The 20,351-nt window shown below is 33.6% G+C and overlaps 1 protein-coding gene across 1 annotated transcript; it reads left to right on the top strand.

Moving 5' to 3' along the window:
* Positions 1 to 762: 762 nt before the first annotated feature.
* LOC128990036 (cullin-1-like) lies at positions 763 to 16,994 on the top strand. Its single transcript, XM_054412253.1, has 2 exons — positions 763 to 3,420; positions 16,429 to 16,994. The coding sequence occupies exon 1, from the start codon at positions 1,092 to 1,094 to the stop codon at positions 3,399 to 3,401; it is 2,310 nt and encodes a 769-aa protein (XP_054268228.1). The 5' UTR covers positions 763 to 1,091; the 3' UTR covers positions 3,402 to 3,420; positions 16,429 to 16,994.
* Positions 16,995 to 20,351: the final 3,357 nt, after the last annotated feature.

Consider the following 20,351-nt stretch of genomic DNA (forward strand, 5'->3'; position numbering starts at 1 on the left):
GTGAGTTTTTGATACTTTACATCACTCGAGAAGTAAGGAAGTTGTATACATCACGCTTGAGATAGGGAAGTTTAACATGACGGGTTAGGTAAAGAACTTTACGTATCACGCATGGGATAGGGAAGTTTAACATGACGGGTTGGGTAATTATCTTAAACAACCTTCCAACGCCTCTAAAAGCAGAGTCAGACAACATCTCAGACCATCTGAAATTCCAAAGAAAGTTAAAAAGTTAATTTCTTTTAAAAATGCTACTACAGCGGCGTGACTTCCTGACTGACGGCTAGATTCTTAATTATTGTCCTTCGAAACAAAATGATTTGTAAAGATTATGTTTAAGTTAATTTTATTATTCTAAGTTAAATTCCATTGTATATTATATTATTTTGACGTAACCAATACATGTAATTGTGTCTACTTTTGGTTCAATAAAAAAAAAGATTACTCCACAAAGAAGTTCATTGTCAAAATTAGTTCGCCTTATATTGACGGCTAATAAGTTAGTAAAAACACTTTGGTCTTTGTTATAATTTTAAAACTGTTCAATGTTTTTATACTATATAAGTATACTCAACGGAATATCCACCTTTGTCACATTCTTTCTTACTTGGTTCACTTTGCTTAACCTTAATAGTCTAGTCTCCGCCTCTCGTCTCTCCATCCATACCTTGTCTAGTTTAAGTCCATAGTCCATCAAGGTGAAGTGAAAAAAATTGTAATTGTACTAATGTACTGAATTTTTTGTTCTGCTGATGAGGACTGAGGAGTGCTGAATTGGAAATTGGAATTCCTATAATTATTATTATAAATCCAAATAATAGTAGATTCAGTAATTCGTGTTGTCTATGTTCGTACCTGTGTGAAACATTAAGTGCTTATAAAACGAAAATTCTCGAAACATTTTAAAACATCTTAACTTCTTCCTCTTTTGCAAGCCTCAAATACATCCGAAATGTCTACTGACTATAATTATTGTGAAATGTGCGTCTAGGATATGTTTGCAAGGTTATTGTATTTTTACTTTTGTGTCTTTCTTCCTGGATATCGCCTGTCGTTTTTAATTTGACTTCCGTTTAAACATATTTGTGATCATGAGTTCAAATAGAGAAGTAGCCAACTGTGGCTTAAGAACAGTCGACCTAGATCAAATTTGGGGTGATCTTAAATGTGGAATTGAACAGGTTTACAACCAACAATATATGCCAAAAGGTCGCTATATGGAACTTTACACTCATGTATACAGTTATTGTACTAGTGTTCACCAGCAACAATCTCGACCAACGGCAAAAACAAAAAAAAGTGGTTCAAACAGTCAGGGTGGGGCTCAATTTGTAGGTCAAGAATTGTACAAAAAACTCAAAGATTTTCTTCGGAACTATTTGGTCAATCTTTTAGAAAATGGAATCGACCTGATGGACGAAGATGTTCTGCAGTTTTACACGACTAAGTGGGACGAGTACCAGTTCAGTTCAAAGGTCTTGGATGGAGTTTGCTCTTACTTGAATAGACATTGGGTTCGACGAGAGTGTGATGAAGGCCGGAAGAACATGTACGTGATCTACCAACTGGCCCTTGTGACCTGGAAAGAAAACCTATTCAAAAGGCTTGATAAGCAGGTTACCAGCGCAGTTTTGAAGTTGATTGAGAAGGAACGGAACGGAGAGACCATCAATACTAGACTTGTTAGTGGAGTGATCAGTTGCTATGTTGAGTTGGGGCTCAACGAAGATGATCCAGCTGCCAAAGGTCCCAACTTGACGATATATAAAGAGTCTTTTGAAAACATGTTTCTTGAAGCTACGGAAAGATATTACAGCAGAGAGAGTTCTGAGTTTTTATTGCAAAATTCTGTCTCTGAATACATTAAGAAAGCTGAACAGCGTCTCTTGGAAGAAGAGAAAAGAGTTAAAGTTTACCTGTATGAGTCAACTTTGGTACCTTTACGGCGCACATGTGAAATTGTACTTATTGAAAAACATCTAGAAATTTTCCATTTGGAGTTTCAGCATCTGTTAGATGCAGATAAGAATGATGATTTACAAAGAATGTACGAACTTGTGTCTAAAATCCCTGATGGACTTAGTGAGTTGAGGAATTTGTTAGAGGTACATATAGCTAACCAAGGTCTGGAAGCCATTGAAAGATGTGGTGAAAGTGCTGTCAATGATCCCAAGGTTTATGTAAGTACCATCCTTGAAGTTCACAAGAAATACAATGCTTTAGTATTGTCAGCATTTTCTAACGATAGTGGTTTTGTTGCCGCTCTTGATAAGGCCTGTGGAAGATTCATCAATAACAACGCTGTAACTAAAGTTGTGAATTCCAGTTCTAAATCTCCGGAATTGCTTGCCAAGTTTTGTGACTTACTTCTGAAGAAATCCAGTAAAAATCCAGAAGAAGCTGAGTTAGAAGACACTCTAAATCAGGTAATGGTTGTCTTCAAGTACATTGAGGATAAGGATGTGTTTCAGAAGTTTTACTCCAAAATGCTTGCTAGACGCCTTGTGCAACACATGTCAGCGAGTGATGATGCGGAAGCATCTATGATATCAAAACTAAAGCAAGCTTGTGGGTTTGAGTACACGTCCAAACTTCAGCGTATGTTTCAAGATGTCGGAGTCTCTAAAGATCTCAATGACCAGTTTCGTAGACATATGGAAAACAGTAATGAAAATTTGGATATCGATTTTAGTATTCAGGTTCTTTCATCTGGATCTTGGCCCTTTCAACAATCATTTAATTTTTCCCTCCCAACAGAGTTGGAGCGAAGTGTTAGCAGGTTCACAACGTTTTACAGCAATCGGCACAGTGGACGTAAACTAAACTGGTTATACAACATGTCTAAAGGGGAATTGATCGTAAACTGTTTCAAAAACCGATACACACTTCAGGCATCCACATTCCAAATGGCTGTCTTACTTCAGTTCAATTTAAGTAAAAGCTGGACAGTTCAACAGCTATCAGAATCAACCCAAATTAGAGTCGAGTTCCTCCTGCAAGTACTAGAAATTTTACTTAAAACCAAACTGGTCAGTTGTGATGTCGATGAAAGTAAAATTGATGCTGAGTCGGTGATGAACTTGAACACCGGATACAAAAACAAGAAGTTGCGAGTTAACATCAATATCCCAATGAAATCGGAACAAAAGCTCTCGGAAGAAATCACACATAAGTATATTGAGGAGGATAGAAAGTTGGTTATTCAGGCAGCTATTGTGAGAATCATGAAAATGCGCAAAACACTGCAGCACCAACAGCTTGTAGCAGAAGTCTTCCAGCAACTTGCATCAAGATTTAAGCCAAAGGTGCAAACAATAAAGAAGTGCATCGACATTTTGATTGAGAAAGAATACTTGGACAGAACTGATGGACAGAAAGACATGTACAACTACCTTGCTTAATGTGGTCTTGGAAACAAAGGTACGGTAACCCTAATTTTCACTTAGGCCTAGGCTAATTGTAGGGTACTGATAGAGTCTAGATCAATAAATTTGTTGTCATACTGCAGCAAAAACAGCCGTTTTAATGCATGCTTTGTGGGTCTAAAGTAGCTTTTTTACTCTCTAGGGAGTAAAAATCTGCCGTTCAAATAGTTGTAAATTTCGATTGTGGCAATCGTAACTTATCGATTTAAATTATTTTATCGATTGATTTATTAGGTAAGGTCTTAGTCTATTGTTGTCGATTGCTCGACATATCGATGGTAGGTATGTAAGTTCCTTACTGTAACACACTCGTTTAGGCCTAATAGACTGATTGGATCACTTACTAAACAACTGCTTATTTGCATTAGCAAAATTGAAAACAAGCTGAAAGTCATTCTGAGAGGTTATATTAACATATAAATTAGCCTATTTTGTTTTCTAGCTTTTTGTTTAATTAAGTTACCTATGAAATATTATAAAAAATTGAGTTCACCACAAGGCAAAAAAGTGACTTCTTAACCCTTGCTCATTTTACGAGTTTTCCGTTTTAAAACTTGACCTCATCATGTCAAAAAGAGTCACTTTAGGCCCTAGTGATGAAATTATTAAGAATAACTTAATGTGGAATTCAAACTAATTATCTTTAAGGTCCTAGTTAGCTTAAATTTGCTTGCTTTTATTTTTACTATCCAAGGTAGGCCCACTGTGCGTTCATTGCGACAGGATATGCCATAAGTTAAACGGTTTCAATTTTAAGAGAAAATGGATAGGATTTCCTATAGCTAAGTGTTTTTAACCAGGCCTACATTAAGTTTTGGAACCTACTAAGTTATGTTTTGGTAGGTAAGGAAACTTCACCGTTTTATGTAACTTATCCGGTGTACCACTTAAATATCACACAACAAAATAATAGCCTACCTGTTTTCCTGTTACTCCATTGTTGGCAAGGAGAGTAGGCCTACCTAATAATAATATGCAAGGTTGTAATAACCAAACATTGTTTAAGTTACTGTGCATATAATTGAGACTAGTTAGGCCTATTGTAGGCTAATTATCTTGGTTATATTCAGATTCAGATTCAGAAACACTTTATTCAAGAAATATAGGCTACACATTTAAAATTTGTAGGTACAAATCTTACTAGGCTAATATTATAAATCTGAAAGTTTGTGTGTTATCAATCACGCATAAACTACTGGACGGATTGGGCTGAAATTTGGCATGATGATAGCTCACATTCCCGATTAACATTTAGGCGTATTCTTATATCAAAAATCCTTTCGGGCTCTGCCCCAGTGGCTCTGTAGTTCCCCATGTTAACTTTGTGCATAACCATCAATTAATTATTTATTAATTGATTATTCATATTTAAAGGGAATTAAAGAATTTAGTCAGCTGTTTCAACTTTACAAGTTGGTTCTATAATATGCAATAGCCTTAAAAAGTTATAAGAATATAGTTTGAATCACTTGAGCTAATTAATTGTTATACATTTTTAAATGAGGTTTTAAAGGTATTTTTTGGGCAGTTGAACAATTTTATGTAATTGGTTTTCTCTGAGTTTTAAAAGCAATACGTTTATGCAAGATAAATATTCATATATAGATTCAAGGCTACTATTGCCTATATATTCAATTTCATTTTTTGATCTACCAGAAACTATTAAATTTGTATCATCAGCATAGAAGCATAATTTAGTGTTTGAGTTCGTTAGAGCTGAAGGCAGGCCTTTGATGTAACAGAGGAATATAATTGGACCAAGAATAGACCCCGGAGGGACTCCATATTTAGGCCTTGTTTTAGAGATGATTTGACTGATATGTAATTGATTGAATTCTGTAATCGTAGTTCAACATATTGCTGCCTGTTTTCTAAATATGATTTAAACCATTTTAGTGAGTTACCAGTAGGCCTAATACCAAAATGTTGAGAATCGTTGAAATAAGAGTCTGAAAATTCCAGAGTTGTCACCGCTATCAATAGCATCAATAAGAGTCTCAACTAGATCAATACCAGCAGTTGTTGTAAATTTTCCAGACCTAAAACCATGTTCATCGTCAAAAAATTGATTATTAAAAAAAAAAAAACTTACCAATTGGGAGTGCATTGCAAGTTTGTAGAGCTTAGATATGGTAGGCAATACTGGTAAAGGTCTGTAATTTGACTGTTCTGTTTTTTTTCTCATTTTTGTGTAAGGTTTTGAATCTAGAAATTTTTAGTTAATCCATTTTTAGAACTTTTTACCATGGGCATTGGAATTTCATCATAACCGGAAGTGAACTTGTTATCAAAATAAGACATTTTTTGCTCGAGTTCAGTTTCAAAAAAAGGTTTTAATAGCCTATATGGAATTTTGATACATTATTTGGAATTAGCATTCGGACTAACTGTCTAGATGATTATTTAGTTTAGGGTAGAATGACAACTGTCATTGTCAACAACACTTATAAAATAGGCCTACTCATTAAAAACTTCACTAAAATCTTTAGGATTTTGCCTATAACTAATTTAAATTCATCGTTGTGAAATGAATTTTCTTTAATCTCATTATTTGTTATTTTACTTTTTATGGCCAAACTATTCCGAGCAAGAATCATGACCCCTCCTCCAAGATATGATTTTCTACAGTAATAGTTTGTAGTTTTGTAATTTGCTATAGATGCATGAGGGATTACATTTTTATTTAATTTGTCTTCACTTATGACAACAAGTTCAGGCATAATTTCTTCTAAAACAATTTCTAATGATAAAATTTCGAGAAGAGAAGTGCTGAATGGTTTGGTGTAGAATTGTTATTTTATTTGGACTTTTAACATTAGTCAATCAATCAAAATAACTTTATTCATATTGCACATTTTGTACAGAATGGAGTCAGTTATAAAAACACAATATTAAACTTAACACTACTTACAGAGAATATTGCTATTAGGTATGTATCAAAAAATCAAATTTCAGGAAGTTGGAAAAAATAACTCAACTCTGTAGTGTATTTAATAGGTAAATTAATAGGTAAAGAGGAGGGATTGGTAATTCTTGCTGGCCCAGTCTGGTTCTCTATAAAAAATTACCATCATTGCTGCCAGAAATGAGAGTCTTTGGCAGTTTATGTAAACACTCCGAAGCACATTTACTCTTCTCTGCACTTACACTCACTTCACTTTGATTGTTATACTCATGTTGATCATAATTATGTTGAGATGTGTTGAGGGGTGGGAAGATTGACATGTTTTCCAAATCAGAAGTGTCTGTAAAACTGTCTTTGTGAGATGATGGAACTTGGAAAAAACCATCTTTTATTTCCAAGTGATAATTTGAAGTTGGTAGGTGTTGTACGTTTGTTGATTTCTTGATGTAATCTCTTGACATAAGCCTCATGAGACAATCCGTTTCTTTCTAGGCCTACTCAACAATTAACAATTATGATCTTCGCTTCAGTTTGGTTATGAAAATTCACAAGACAGGAGACAAATTGTTGTAGTTCTATAGTATGTCGGCATTGTGTGAGTTCTAATTCCTCGTCGCCAATAACGTGTATTCACTTATACAATTAAAAAGTACAACTTAGTAAAACGAAACTTGACTTTAATCATGTAAAAACTAACTGACAACAAAAAGTAAACAACCTTGTTATTTGTATGTAACATATGGTAATAAATAATGTGAACTCTATACAGACCAAAAGCACAAACACTTCAGGGTGTATGGTACTTAACTGGCTAGTCAGCAACAAGACTATTAGTATGAGCAGTTACATCGATAACGCTCCTCAGAGTCTCAATCACGTTTCCTCCATTTTTTATATTATGACGTTGGATCCTCCTTTGACAATAACTAAGTCTTTTTCTATTTAATGTCTTTGTAAGTGTTTCAATGTTCTTTTTTACCATATCAAGAGTGGCATTTGGTTTAAACAAAGATGCTACTAATGTGTTGAGTTCTAGTTGGCCAAACATCTGACAATTCTGTGCTCAAACTTCTCTCATGACTATCAACCAGGATTATAATATGATGTTTATTGGCATTACGTTTATTTTTTTGTTTAGACCTATTTGTTTTCCTTTTAGATGTATTTATAGTTGTTACTTTAACATCCGTAATATCAGTCGAGTTCTCTTGTTCGGGGAATCTTTGGCAATCTCGTCAGGTAGAGAGAGGCCTCAATTGGTTAGTCAACTTAAGTGTGTTTAAAGGTTATATAAATTTATCACAGTTGTTACACAATCCAATGTCTTCAGGTTTGTTTACTTCTTTGTTGAGATTATTGTTATTGTACTCATCGACTGTTGCGTTCAGTGTTAGTATTACAAAGTATTACTTGTATTTTATTGGTGATGTTTTTCTGGAAGTTGTGGGGAAAGGATGTGATCACACAGCTGAGAAGAGGAGCAGCCGAGCAGTGACTATACATTTAGGCCACATCCAAAGTCATTTAACTGTTGTTCAACTGTTGCAGAACGACACCTTCCTGACCGATGTTTTGCAGTAAGGTATCAGCATGCTTCATGATATCTTGGGCTGAGTCAAAGCAGAGCGCTGTTTTAGTAAATTTATCTAAAAGTAGGAAACTCCAATGCATTTTGCCGTACTTAAATTATCTAACCAGTTTATAGAAGTGCTATTATGTATAGACCTACAAAAGAAAATATACTTCTTATCATTGATAGACATCTCATTTAGTGTGTTCTCCACATCTGATTTATTTGGCAATTTAATTAATTGTGATACATATGGTCCCACAGACATAACATCATTTCGATATTTACTTACTTCAGTTTGTAGGAGTGTAAGTAAGAGTCTTTTCCTCTCGAGTCAAGTAAAAACTTTTCTATATAGGCCTACAACAACTTTTCCATCAGTTTAGTTGTCAATTCATGGTTAGAAACTTCATACTTCTTTATTTGCTTTTTGTAGTCTGCTGTTTTCCACAAAAAAATTACGTTGTTAACATTCATTCATAGTCGTTGTGGAGCTTGTCATAGCTTTCTTGAATTAACTTAGTAGCGCAGCAGAATTCCCGAGCTTTGGTTAAGCTCTGGTTTCGATCCAGTATTTTAGTTTCCAGAGCAGCCTTTGAGTAACAAGGTCGTCTTGAAATTTTAGAGCATTTTCACTCTCAAACCGATGGGAGCACCTTTCCCTTGACAGTTTGGAGTCAGCCAGATCAAGATCCTCTTTTATGGTTCTCAACTGTCCCTCCAGATCCTCCAACTTGCCACATATGGTATCAAATTTCATCACAATTTGAGCTGCACTGTTAACTATATCATGGCTTTCATCAGGGAAGCAATTTACAATCTTAGGTAAATGGAAACAAAAACTTGATGTCAGAATCTCATTATAATCCTTTAAATCGGGGTTTTCAAATAAAAGTTCCTCAAAATGCTCCATTCTGTAATGATAATTAATAACCAATGAAGATTGACTGATTTTTGTAATAATATAAATAAAATAAATCTCTTGGTTTTTTTTTTTATAAAATTTAAAGTTGTTCAATATTTCCATTTTATATTTTTAGAGAGAGATTATATTTGCTGAATGTAAACAACAATCAGTTTAAATGCCAGAAAAGAAACAATGGTTGTGAGTGTACAGATGCTCACAACGTTACACAAATAAAACCTGCACAAATCAAATCAAAAAATCCTTTATTCAAAAAGTACATTTGTGGGTCAATCCATTTCAAATCACCCAATAAAAATAAAATTTGTTGCTCAACATTTTTTATTTGCCTAATTTTTTTATTATGGGTTCCCTATAGGTAGACAATCACAAAACACCATTTGAAAAAAATTTACAAACCATAGTTTTTTTTTGGCGGCCATTTTAAAATGGCGGTTTTGCCGATTTTAGTAAAATACAAGGTTTGCGGAAAGTTTAATTGCCAAGCTATTTTTTAAGATATCAGAAAAATTCAAAAACCATTGTCTTCAGCATAAAATGAACTTCAAGTTAACATTATATTAATGTTTCTTTTATGTAAAATAGTCAGTCAAACTTGTTCTGCAAAATATCGGATGAAACTCATCAATCGTCAATTTTTAAGACCTTAAAGATTTATGAAGGGAAAGAGACTCAGTGCTAAAACTTTATTTCTGTGTTGAATACTAATGTAACTACCTGCTGAAGAAGTTTTAGCTCTGAGAATGCTCTCCTTTTTTTTCTATACCTTTTCAAAAATGGCCAAAAGCCGTAAAATGTCAATTTTTGGGGGGTAATAACTAAAAAGGGACTGAATGAAAATAAGTGAAAACCTTACAAAATGTTCTTTATACAAATATGAACATCCAACAAAAAAATTATGACTGAGACTTAAATACATTTAGACATATACAGCATTGAATTTCAGATAAAATGCTACCTTTTTCCTCGCGCGTGCATTGCCAACTTTGCGAACGACTGCTTTTTTAAGAAGTCAAGAAGTCATTACTTTAACAATTAACTTATATTTAACACTTAAAACATTATATTCATTATAATAATGTAAAATTATGATTTAAAATAAAAATTATTTAAAACCATAAAAAACACGGTGTTCCTCTCCAATCAAACAATACTCATAACCATAAAATAGCACTTAGCACATATAACCTATTTTAAGGAAAAATAAACATTATAGGCCTATCTGTTTTACTGTAAAAATAATTATAAAATGTTAATTTATGTTCCAAAATATAATTTAAATACATTTTATAAAAACATTATGTAAAAAATATAGGTTATTAGGCCTAACTAATAATACTTTATTAACTCAATAATATTTTATAATTAATATCATGTTCCAACAAGTCAATGAGTTTTGCAGGGATTGTAAGGTCTAGACAACTGAAACAGTCTATACAGCCTTCCTGTACCAACATGTCTCTGCAAGTTATGACATGAAACCCCCACCCTCACATTCATTGCTTAGACATAGGTGGAGCTCAGTTGTTGATAGTTCTTTGACTAGTGATCATGTTCTGTCAGTGTTGTTAAAAATTTGGATTGCCAATGCTCTATAGTGATTCGCCTTATCAATAATAACATTAAATATGAGTTGTTTTGTGGGTGAACTAATAAGTGAACAGTGTCATAAACAACATTAAAAGAAAGAAGTGCCTCAAGCATTAATTAGGGTGAGTGACTTGCCAGCTGAAGAACAATGTTTGCTAAAATTAAGAATCTCTAAAGAAATTACTAATATTTGTCACTACCATAAAGATAAATATTTAGACAAATACAACCACATTTTTGGGAAAAAATGTTGTGATCCATTTGGTTGCCACAAAAAACCAGTTAAAAATGGTTTGCGTAAAATACTTATGGATCACCTTTCCAAGAATAAAAATGTAGACATCGACCTGATTCCTGGACAAGCTCTTTGTCCAACATGTGCATCAAAAATATTTGTTGAGAAACCTGTTGAAGAAGAGGTGGATCTTGTTGAAAATGACCCTGAATTTCATCCTCAGCCTTTTGAATTAGTTGAGGATAACCCTCTGTATAAAGTTGAATCAATTTGTGAAACTTTGGAATTATCTCCATTGTGTAAAATAAGTAAGCTTAACACAGAACAGCGACTGTCAGCTTTACAAAAAAAAACTGATAAAATTGCAAGTGCAGTTAAGAGGAAATTGGAAGAATCTTTCCATGAAGATTTAGAAGCCCCAAGACAAAGTACTACAGAAAATATACAAAGTGAGTATGAAATATTAATAACCAAACTGAAAGAAAAATTCAAGGTTTCTAGTAAAGATGATAAAATTAAGATAATTAGTCTCTTGCCAAGATCATGGTCGAAACAAAAGATAATTGATGAATTTGGTGCTTCTGAATATATGGTTAAGTTAACAAGGCAGATGACAAAGGACCAAGGTATCTTACCACATCTATCAAAAAGAAAAGGAGGGAAAAAAATAAGCGAAGTTGTAAAAAATTGTGTAAAAGAATTTTACGAGGATGATGAACATAGTCGCTTATGTCCTGGTAAGAAAGAGAGTGTTTCTACTATAATTGACAATGTTAGGGTGCATAAGCAGAAAAGGTTAATTCTTCTCTCACTGAATGAGCTCTACAGCCTCTATAAACAGAAAAATCCTGATCACAAGATTGGTCGCTCTATGTTTTGCGCTCTGCGACCAAAGTGGTGCGTACTTCCAGGTTCATCAGGTACACATAGTGTGTGTGTTTGTAAGCACCACCAAAACGCAAAGCTTATGATCGAAGGAGCAAAGCTGAATGCCAATTATAAAGACCTTATATCATTCATGGTTTGTGACATTGAGAATGAAAAATGTATGCTCGACTCCTGTGAAAAATGTCCTGGACCAAATACCCTACTTGATACCTTAAACAATGAACTTGACACCTTGCCTGACGAAGTAGTTTTTAAACAGTGGGTACAAACCGATAGAGCTGAGCTGATAACACAGGTAATGCCCAGTGAGGAATTTTTAAATTCTCTTGTTGATAAGCTTGTGCTTTTAAAATCCCATCACTTTATCTCAAAAGCTCAAGCTCAACATTTCAAGACGACAAAAGAAAACCTGACAGAAACTCGTTGTTTGGTTATCGGTGACTTTGCTGAAAACTATACATTTACCGTACAGGATGAAATTCAAAGTTTTCACTGGACTAATACTCAAGCAACTCTCCATCCCTTTGTAATCTACTACATAAAACAAGGCAAATTAAGTTGCAAATCTATTTGTGTAATCAGTGACAGTCTTGATCACAATACCACGACTGTGCACACATTTCAACATCATCTAATCAGGGAGATAAAGAAGATAATACCTAATGTTGAAATGGTAATTTACTTCAGCGATGGGGCAAGCAGCCAGTACAAGAACAAGAAAAACTTCATCAATGTCTGCCAACACGAAAATGATTTTGGTTTAAAAGCGGAATGGAATTTCTTCGCCTCATCACATGGGAAGAATTCTTGCGATGGTATTGGTGGAACCACTAAACGAGAAGTTACACGAGCTTCACTTCAAAGACCTTACACTGAACATATCCTGACCCCAGAAGATATGTTCAAATATTGCCGAGAGAATATTACAGGAGTTGAATATATATTTGTTTCTTCAGCTGAAATCAAGCAAATGGAAACAAAACTTACTGAGAGATTCGAATGCTGTTTACCAGTGAAAGGAACAAGAAGCTATCACAGATACGTCCCCATCAGTGACAATCAAATTAGATGTTTTGTTACTTCTGCAGGTTCAAACTTTGACGATCATCAAACTTCGATACTTTTCACAAATGTATCATCTTTTACGAGTAATGACTATGTTGCCTGTATCTATGATGACAAGTGGTGGCTTGGTAAAATCGAAGACAAAAGTGAAGTCAATAATGATGTATTGGTGCATTTCTTTCACCCTCCTGGACCCAAAACTGCATTCCAACTTTCCAAAAATGACACTGCCTGGGTGCCTGCTAAGAAAATAGTGTGAAAGGTGACTCCACTAGAACTAACAACTGTGTCTGGTAGGACACATAACATAGATGATAAACTATGTAATGAAATATCATCTTTATTTAATTTACTGATAAAAATTGCAGTTAACAAGTAATTGAAACCAATGTTTTAAATCTAAATGTACAGAAAAACATTATTGTGTCTACACTAGTAAACTATACGCAAGTGAAGTACAACAATGTTAACGGTAAGTTAAGTTGAAGAATTATAATTCTTAACTTATTATTCTCACTAAATATTTTTATTCAATATTAAAAATGTTTGATTATGTTTTGTAAACTCATATGATGGTTTAAAAATAACTTAGACAATGTCAATTGTATTTCAACTGCTATATTGGCACCGCTCGTGCTAGAAAGAGGGTAGCGTTTTTATCTGAAATTCAATGCTGTATAACTCTAAATGTAGTTAGGTCTCAGTCATAATTTTTTTGTGAGATATTCTTATTTGTATAAAGAACATTATGTGAGATTTTCACTTGTTTTCATTCAGTCCCTTTTTAGTTATTAACCCCCGAAAATTGACATTTTACGGCTTTCGGCCATTTTTAAAAAGCTATAGAAAAAAAAGGAGAGCATTCTCAGAGCTAAAACTTCTTCAGCAGGTAGTTACATTAGTATTCAACACAGAAATAAAGTTTTAGCACTGAGTCTCTTTCCCTTCATAAATCTTTAAGGTCTTAAAGATTGACGATTGATGAGTTTCATCCGATATTTTGCAGAACAAGTTTGACTGACTATTTTACATAAAAGAAACATTAATATAATGTTAACTTGAAGTTCATTTTATGCTGAAGACAATGGTTTTTGAATTTTTCTGATATCTTAAAAAATAGCTTGGCAATTAAACTTTCCGCAAACCTTGTATTTTACTAAAATTGGCAAAACCGCCATTTTAAAATGGCTGCCAAAAAAAAAACTATGGTTTGTAAATTTTTTTCAAATGGTGTTTTGTGATTGTCTACCTATAGGGAACCCATAATAAAAAAATTAGGCAAATAAAAAATGTTGAGCAACATGACCTGGGTGATTTGAAATGGATTGACCAAATATCAAGTCAATAATGGAAAATAACTACAGGGTGTCCCACGTTAGGTGTCTCAAATTGATTACGGGTGAACAGCTTAAAGTACAAGGATGAAATAAAACTATTTTCCACTAAATTGACCCCAAGGAATAATGTAAACATATTTTAAACTTTTTCCAATACAGGGTGTGCCAAAAACCCAGGATCACTAGTTCCAGTAGTTCGAATATAGGAATTTTCAAATGTAAACATATGTCATGTTATACACCATTTTAAAGGTATTTATTAGACAAACATGTTGGCGAAAACAGAAATTAATTATTTTTTCTGTTTCAAAATGGCGGCAGTTTTTTTTTTTGGAAAAATCAATATATATATATTTTTTTTACTCTGTGTTTTCTATACCAATGCATTTAGCCTTTCTCCGATTGAATTTTCTTACTCGCTATGAAATTAGCTTTACTGTGATATGCTACAAGTAACGGTTTTTTGAAGTAATACAAATTCTAAAAAAATTGATTTTATAAAAATTTGCAAATGCCCATTGTTCAAAAATTTCAAATAGCAACATATGTCAAGCGGCATAGCATGTTTCATGTTATAGGTTTTTTAATTCTTAACAACTTTGTAATTTACACTTACTTCGTATCTCTTTTAGTTTTTGTGTAAACAACAAAAAAACTTAATTTTCCTGTATCAAATGCATGTTATTTGAGTTTAACACTAAATGAAATGGGGGTGTGGTACGCATGTAATTCGGTCCAGTAGTATGGTCAGGCTAGTTGTCATAAGTTTTTCAAAAGTTTCTTAAAATATAAGATAAGTACTAGAATAGTTTGTTTACACATGAACAAAAGTGTAAACAAAATAACTGATCAGCTGTTATAGGCCACAAAATAAACACAGTAGACTCCCTTTTATCCGGACTCCTCAGGACCTAGGCCAGTCCGGATGACGGATTTTCCGGTTAAACCAACGTCCCCAAAAACTCGTTAAAACGGACTGTTTACTGTGATATTCGACTTAAATTTAGGAGAGCATTGTATTTAGACACGTGATCACTGGTCTCAAATCTTTCCCACGAGAACAGTCGTTTCAGTACTGCCCACATCCTGCCTATCTAGTCCGGTTAAACCAATGTGCTGATAAAAATTGTCCGGTTAAAGAGATGTCATTCCCCCCGAGTGTAGTCCGGTTAAACCGATGTCCGGTTAAAATGTACCGGATAAGAGGGATACCTCAACATAGTCCCTACATAGTTTTTTTTTTTTTTTGTCCTAGGACGCTAGGCACGAGCCTGGGATTATTTTCACATTACTTCAGGCTAGACCTAGGGGTTGCGGCATTATCACTTAGATAAATCCATTGGTGACTTGGCGGGGATCGAACCCGGGACCTCAGGGACTGAAGTCCCGCGCTCTAACCACTACGCCAGCTCGCTCCCCAGTCCCTACATAGTAGGACACATAGTAGTCAACATCAGTCAACATGTAGCACAACACAATGTAGCAACATAGTAGTGTAGTCAACATAGTTGGTTGGTTGGTGGGAGGGGGGGGGGGTACTGTAACACAAAACTCCTCTGACTTTATATCAATAAAATTCTAGTCTTGATCTTTGGATCACATGTGTATAAATATTTATGCAAAATAATGTACAAATATTACACCTAATACACAACACGACACTAAACACACATTAAACTGTAAAATTACCAATAAAACTCACACAGTTTTGTTATCAGACTAAATTTCATGACAACACCGCCATTGGAGGTTAGACGATGAAGTGTTTTTATTTCAGCTTTGAAAAATCCAAAGCTTTTATTTGTGTGACCAACGTGTCAACATTGAATTTTAAGTTTCTTCCACAATAAGGGTATATATAAAACAACGTTTTAGGACTTTTTTACATAATATATATACAGTATGCGTTTCGTCACAATATCCTCAAGTAAAATTGACTAAAAATGCAACGGGATAAAATGTTACCTTAATCGACAAAATTTGTCGGTTGCCACTTCAGCAACACGATTTGAAATCCGACATGTTTTGTTGATTCGCCACTCGTAGGGTTAAACAAAATCATTACCTCATAAAAGTTATTGAAAGCTATATGTTGATGACAATTTTAGAAAAAGAAAACCATCAGGTAAAGTAAAATTCAAGTTTATAAACAATCCAAGTCATGAAATGTTATTGAATGCGTAATATTTGTATTTTATAAAATGTAGTTATTTTTGGCTTAGAACTAAAAAAAAAATGATTAAATATTGTACTTTTGACATGGTATTGATAATTTTGTTGTGATATATTCCAGTGGTCTTGATAGGCTACTGCAGTTACAATACGGTATCAATATCAAGTAAGGCTATTTGAAGATTGTTGGTATGGCAATGTCCCTAAGCATGAAATCACTTAATTTATTGCCATTCAATACAAGTGAAGCAGTATTACCAATAAAAAATCCCAATAAAATGTTCAAAATTTTATTTAATTGATTTACATTTTTCAGGAATGTTTCATGATGTGAATGCTGCCTAATCTACCGATGCTGTTAACTGGAAGAGATGCATTGGAAGATGAGAGGAAGCTACTAAATAATTAGTCCAGTTAAACCTGTGATAATTAATATTTGTTATATATATTTATAAAGACATAATAAGCTAAGGTACACTAAATTTTCCTCACAATAAACTTTTTGCCAATCTCTTATAAAGAAAATCTTTTAAGTCCAAGATTTTCATATGAAAATCCAGGTATTTGAAATTATTTGATACAGGGTTAATACAACATTTTTTTTGTATCAACCCTTTTGACTTTTATTTCACATTTTATTTTGTTTAAAGATATGTTTTGTTGGCAGTCGTTCTGCCTTTGAATGTTGTTTGAAACTGGGCATAATATATTTTCTTGTAAATTTTACTATCCATATTTTACTAAGGTATTAATTAGATCCATGTTATATTTAAAAATTACGTTATTTCCTTTTTTATTTGAGTTGTTATGTGTAAATAAATTAGTTAACCTAAAAGTACACAATGATATTTTCACTTGGATCTAATAAATTTTTTTCTAAAATCTCGGTTTTCAATCTTTACCCTAGCTAGTAATAGTTTAAATTACAACTTGTGATGTTAATCTTACTTTTTTGTGTGCATATGGTGGATTTATAAAAATCTTAACTAAGCCATTTGTGTAAAATAATTGCAGTGAGGTGATTTCTAATCAATGTCAAACTATAATTACTGTATGGCCCTCCATTAAATAGCAAAATACCATTTCCAGTTCAGTTTTTCCATAATAAATCTCTTTAGATCAACTGAAGACAGTTTTTAAATCGGAAGGCCAGCAGGAGTGACCTCAACACAGTCGGCAGCAAGTCGTAATTCTATCCGTACTAACTCGGTTCCGACAGTCGGATGGCCAGTTGTACTGGCCAAGTCCAAGGCCTTCCTCCCTCACCATTTATCATGGCGGCTCGTTCCCGGCAGCTCGGAATTGTTTTCACTTATAGGCTGTAATGTTAGCACAGGGGATTTAAGTTATAATAAAATAATTGTAATTTTATACTGACAAAAGTTTCATTTTATTTAATTTTAAAAACAAATAAGATATTGTATATAAACATAAATTTGTTTGAAAATGAAAAGTAATATTATCTACGTATTTAATAAACGTGTAAAATGTACGTATATTTGTCACTCATACAAACAACAACTTGAAAGCTCTCTTTTAATCTTTTATTTTTTTCTCTTAGTGGTCTTATTTAAACATTCGCCCATATGAAGTCCTGGATTGTTTAAACAAGTTTTACAAAAACACTTAACATCGCTTTCGTGGTCTGATCCATAGTAAATATGAGAATTGTCAACATCTTCTTCATCAGCAAATAATAAGTCTCTCAATTATTCGTCTGATCTTAAAGGATCGTCCATTATTACTCAGTGTAATATACGGGAATGAAAACAAACATAACCCCATTCATATTACTTTTACGACATAAAAAAGTTTTATTGTAGGCATAATTATGAAAAAAGTGTATGCCTATACGTAAAATTACAATTGTTCTTGTAATCACCTCAAATGTAAACTAAAACTTAATTAAAATTACAAATAAAAACAAATCTTTCGAGAAAATCACCAAACCCGGTGTTTATTTTAGTTTTTTCCACCAACATTTGTAAGATATAATGTTGCACGCCCTCTGATCGTTTAGTTTAACAATTCCTCACTAGGTTGCAGCACTCTACAGGCATCATAGCAGTCATTTTGGAATAATACAAACAAAAACGTTGTCGGCCAGTCCTGCTGGACACCCCAGCATACGTTTGATTTCATGTTGGCCAGATTGCAAAGGACAACTGTGGGTACTGACTTCCGCACGCTAATGGCGGCAGCCAGTAGAGCTGGCCGCACGACCTCTGAGGAACAGCGGCAAAAATTCATTCCGGTCGTAAAGGGTTAAGGTTAGTTCCATAGAAGATGTTTAGTAACAATTTATATAATCTTATTTAACTAATGTTGAAACAATTTCAACCATATAAAAGGTATTAATAAACAATTGATTGTCCCCTCGTATTCGGCATACTGTATTACCTACTAAAACAAAAAAAAAAAATTAAAAATGTACTCTAAAATAAGAAAGAAATATAGTCTCATCAGCCCACTCTAAACTTTACCAACATGAAATATAAAAAAAGTTTCAGATTTTACAATGAGCAGTTCACTGTCACTAGGTCAATGATTTTTCTTATAAAAGACAAACCAATTACTAAGGTTACTCATAGAATCTCGATCATTTAATGTATTCTCCAGTTGTTGAATTATCATTTGTTGCCATTTCAACCTCTTTTATTAACCTTGCATTTTGCCCATTCACATATGATACGGAACTGTGTGTGGAACGTATACAGCAATTCCCCCGTATCAAGATTCAAAAAGTCTTTATTCATCATACAGTTCACATTTTTTTAACGTCAATAGTGTCGGGTCTATTGTTACCTACTACCTAAATTAGTAATAAGAAACAGCTAAACTTCACAAAATACTATACATTATTTAAAATTGAAATTACCAAAATCTTCTATACTAATATGCAAGGTCAAGTACCCATCCCTTTAAAATCAAATTTGACAGAAGCAACTGCACACAGATTCTCAAACCACGATCTTGATGTACGATATTGCCTACTTTTCAACGTTTTAATCAGTTTTCAAGATCAAGAATAACCAGCTGAAGGAGGATGGCTGCTGAGCCAATTCTCTTAGCGAATTTCCCATTTAGGGAATTTAAGCTCTTACTGTAGGTCTCATATTAAGACCTAGAACCGGAACAATTTCTTTTTCGTTTTGAGGACTTCAGAGGCCAAAAACACCCTCCGTTCAAACTCATTCAAACAAAAGTCCCGGGATGGTTAAATATTTCAAAAAGTGTTAATATTTTCGCTTCCACCTAAAACTCAAACTCGAAAATGTTGACAAAAACAATACTTTCTCCATGTGTAAAGGAGGAAAAAGTAAAGACTATGTAAATATAGTAAATGAGTGATTTGAGATAACGCCATTCTTTTGCCAGGTTAGCCCTAGTCTGTTTAGCCACTAGTGATTGTCATTGAGTTATGGATGGTTGACTATCAATCAATTCAGACAATCTAATACTGCTGAGCTCCAACGACTCGGGAGATTGATTGATTATATCATACAATGCCTATATTGGCTGGTCATAATCAAAATCAAGAATTGGAATTCTTTTGAAATCCCTTGTGCTTGATTTCAAAAGTACCTGCAGCATTTACAATTTACTATCCTTGTGATTGTATGGATTAAAAATAATGCCAATAGTGCATAGTGATAAAAGGTATGTGATAAACACATAATGCAGATCAAAGAGAAGAAAAACCTTCTACTAAAAGAAACTTTGGGGACTATACCAATTGTGATAAGTATAGAGAGATGAAAAATAGAGAGATGAATTTTGCAGCAAATTATTCAAAAATAATGAGAAAACGAATAGAATTCCCCTGCTGCAGCAATCCTCCGGACCGAGCAAATTTTCATTTACCTGGTCGGATTTTTACGAAAATATTTACTTAAAAAAGGCCTTTTTATACTTAAACTACATAAGTCTCACAAGTTATAGGTTTGCTGCTGCAGGGAAGGTATGAAAAACATAAAACTAATAGAATATGCCTACCCCTGCTGCAGCAAACCTCCGGATTGAGCAAATTTTCATTTACCTGGTTGGATTTTTACAAAAATATGTACTTAAAAAAGGCATATTTTTTATAATTAAACTACCTACATAAGTTTCACAAGTTATAGGTTTGCTGTGCTTCAAAATTTGGTACATCCATACTGGGCATTATAATCATTTTAACACATTATTCAGTGATCAGTGATGCGCTACCTCATCTGAGTCAGAAGAATGCGCGCACTA

Source organism: Macrosteles quadrilineatus, unplaced genomic scaffold, assembly GCF_028750875.1.
Source record: "Macrosteles quadrilineatus isolate MER2022 unplaced genomic scaffold, UCM_ALF_1.0 Scaffold_3__2_contigs__length_128488019, whole genome shotgun sequence".
Taxonomy (NCBI): Eukaryota; Metazoa; Arthropoda; class Insecta; order Hemiptera; family Cicadellidae; genus Macrosteles; species Macrosteles quadrilineatus.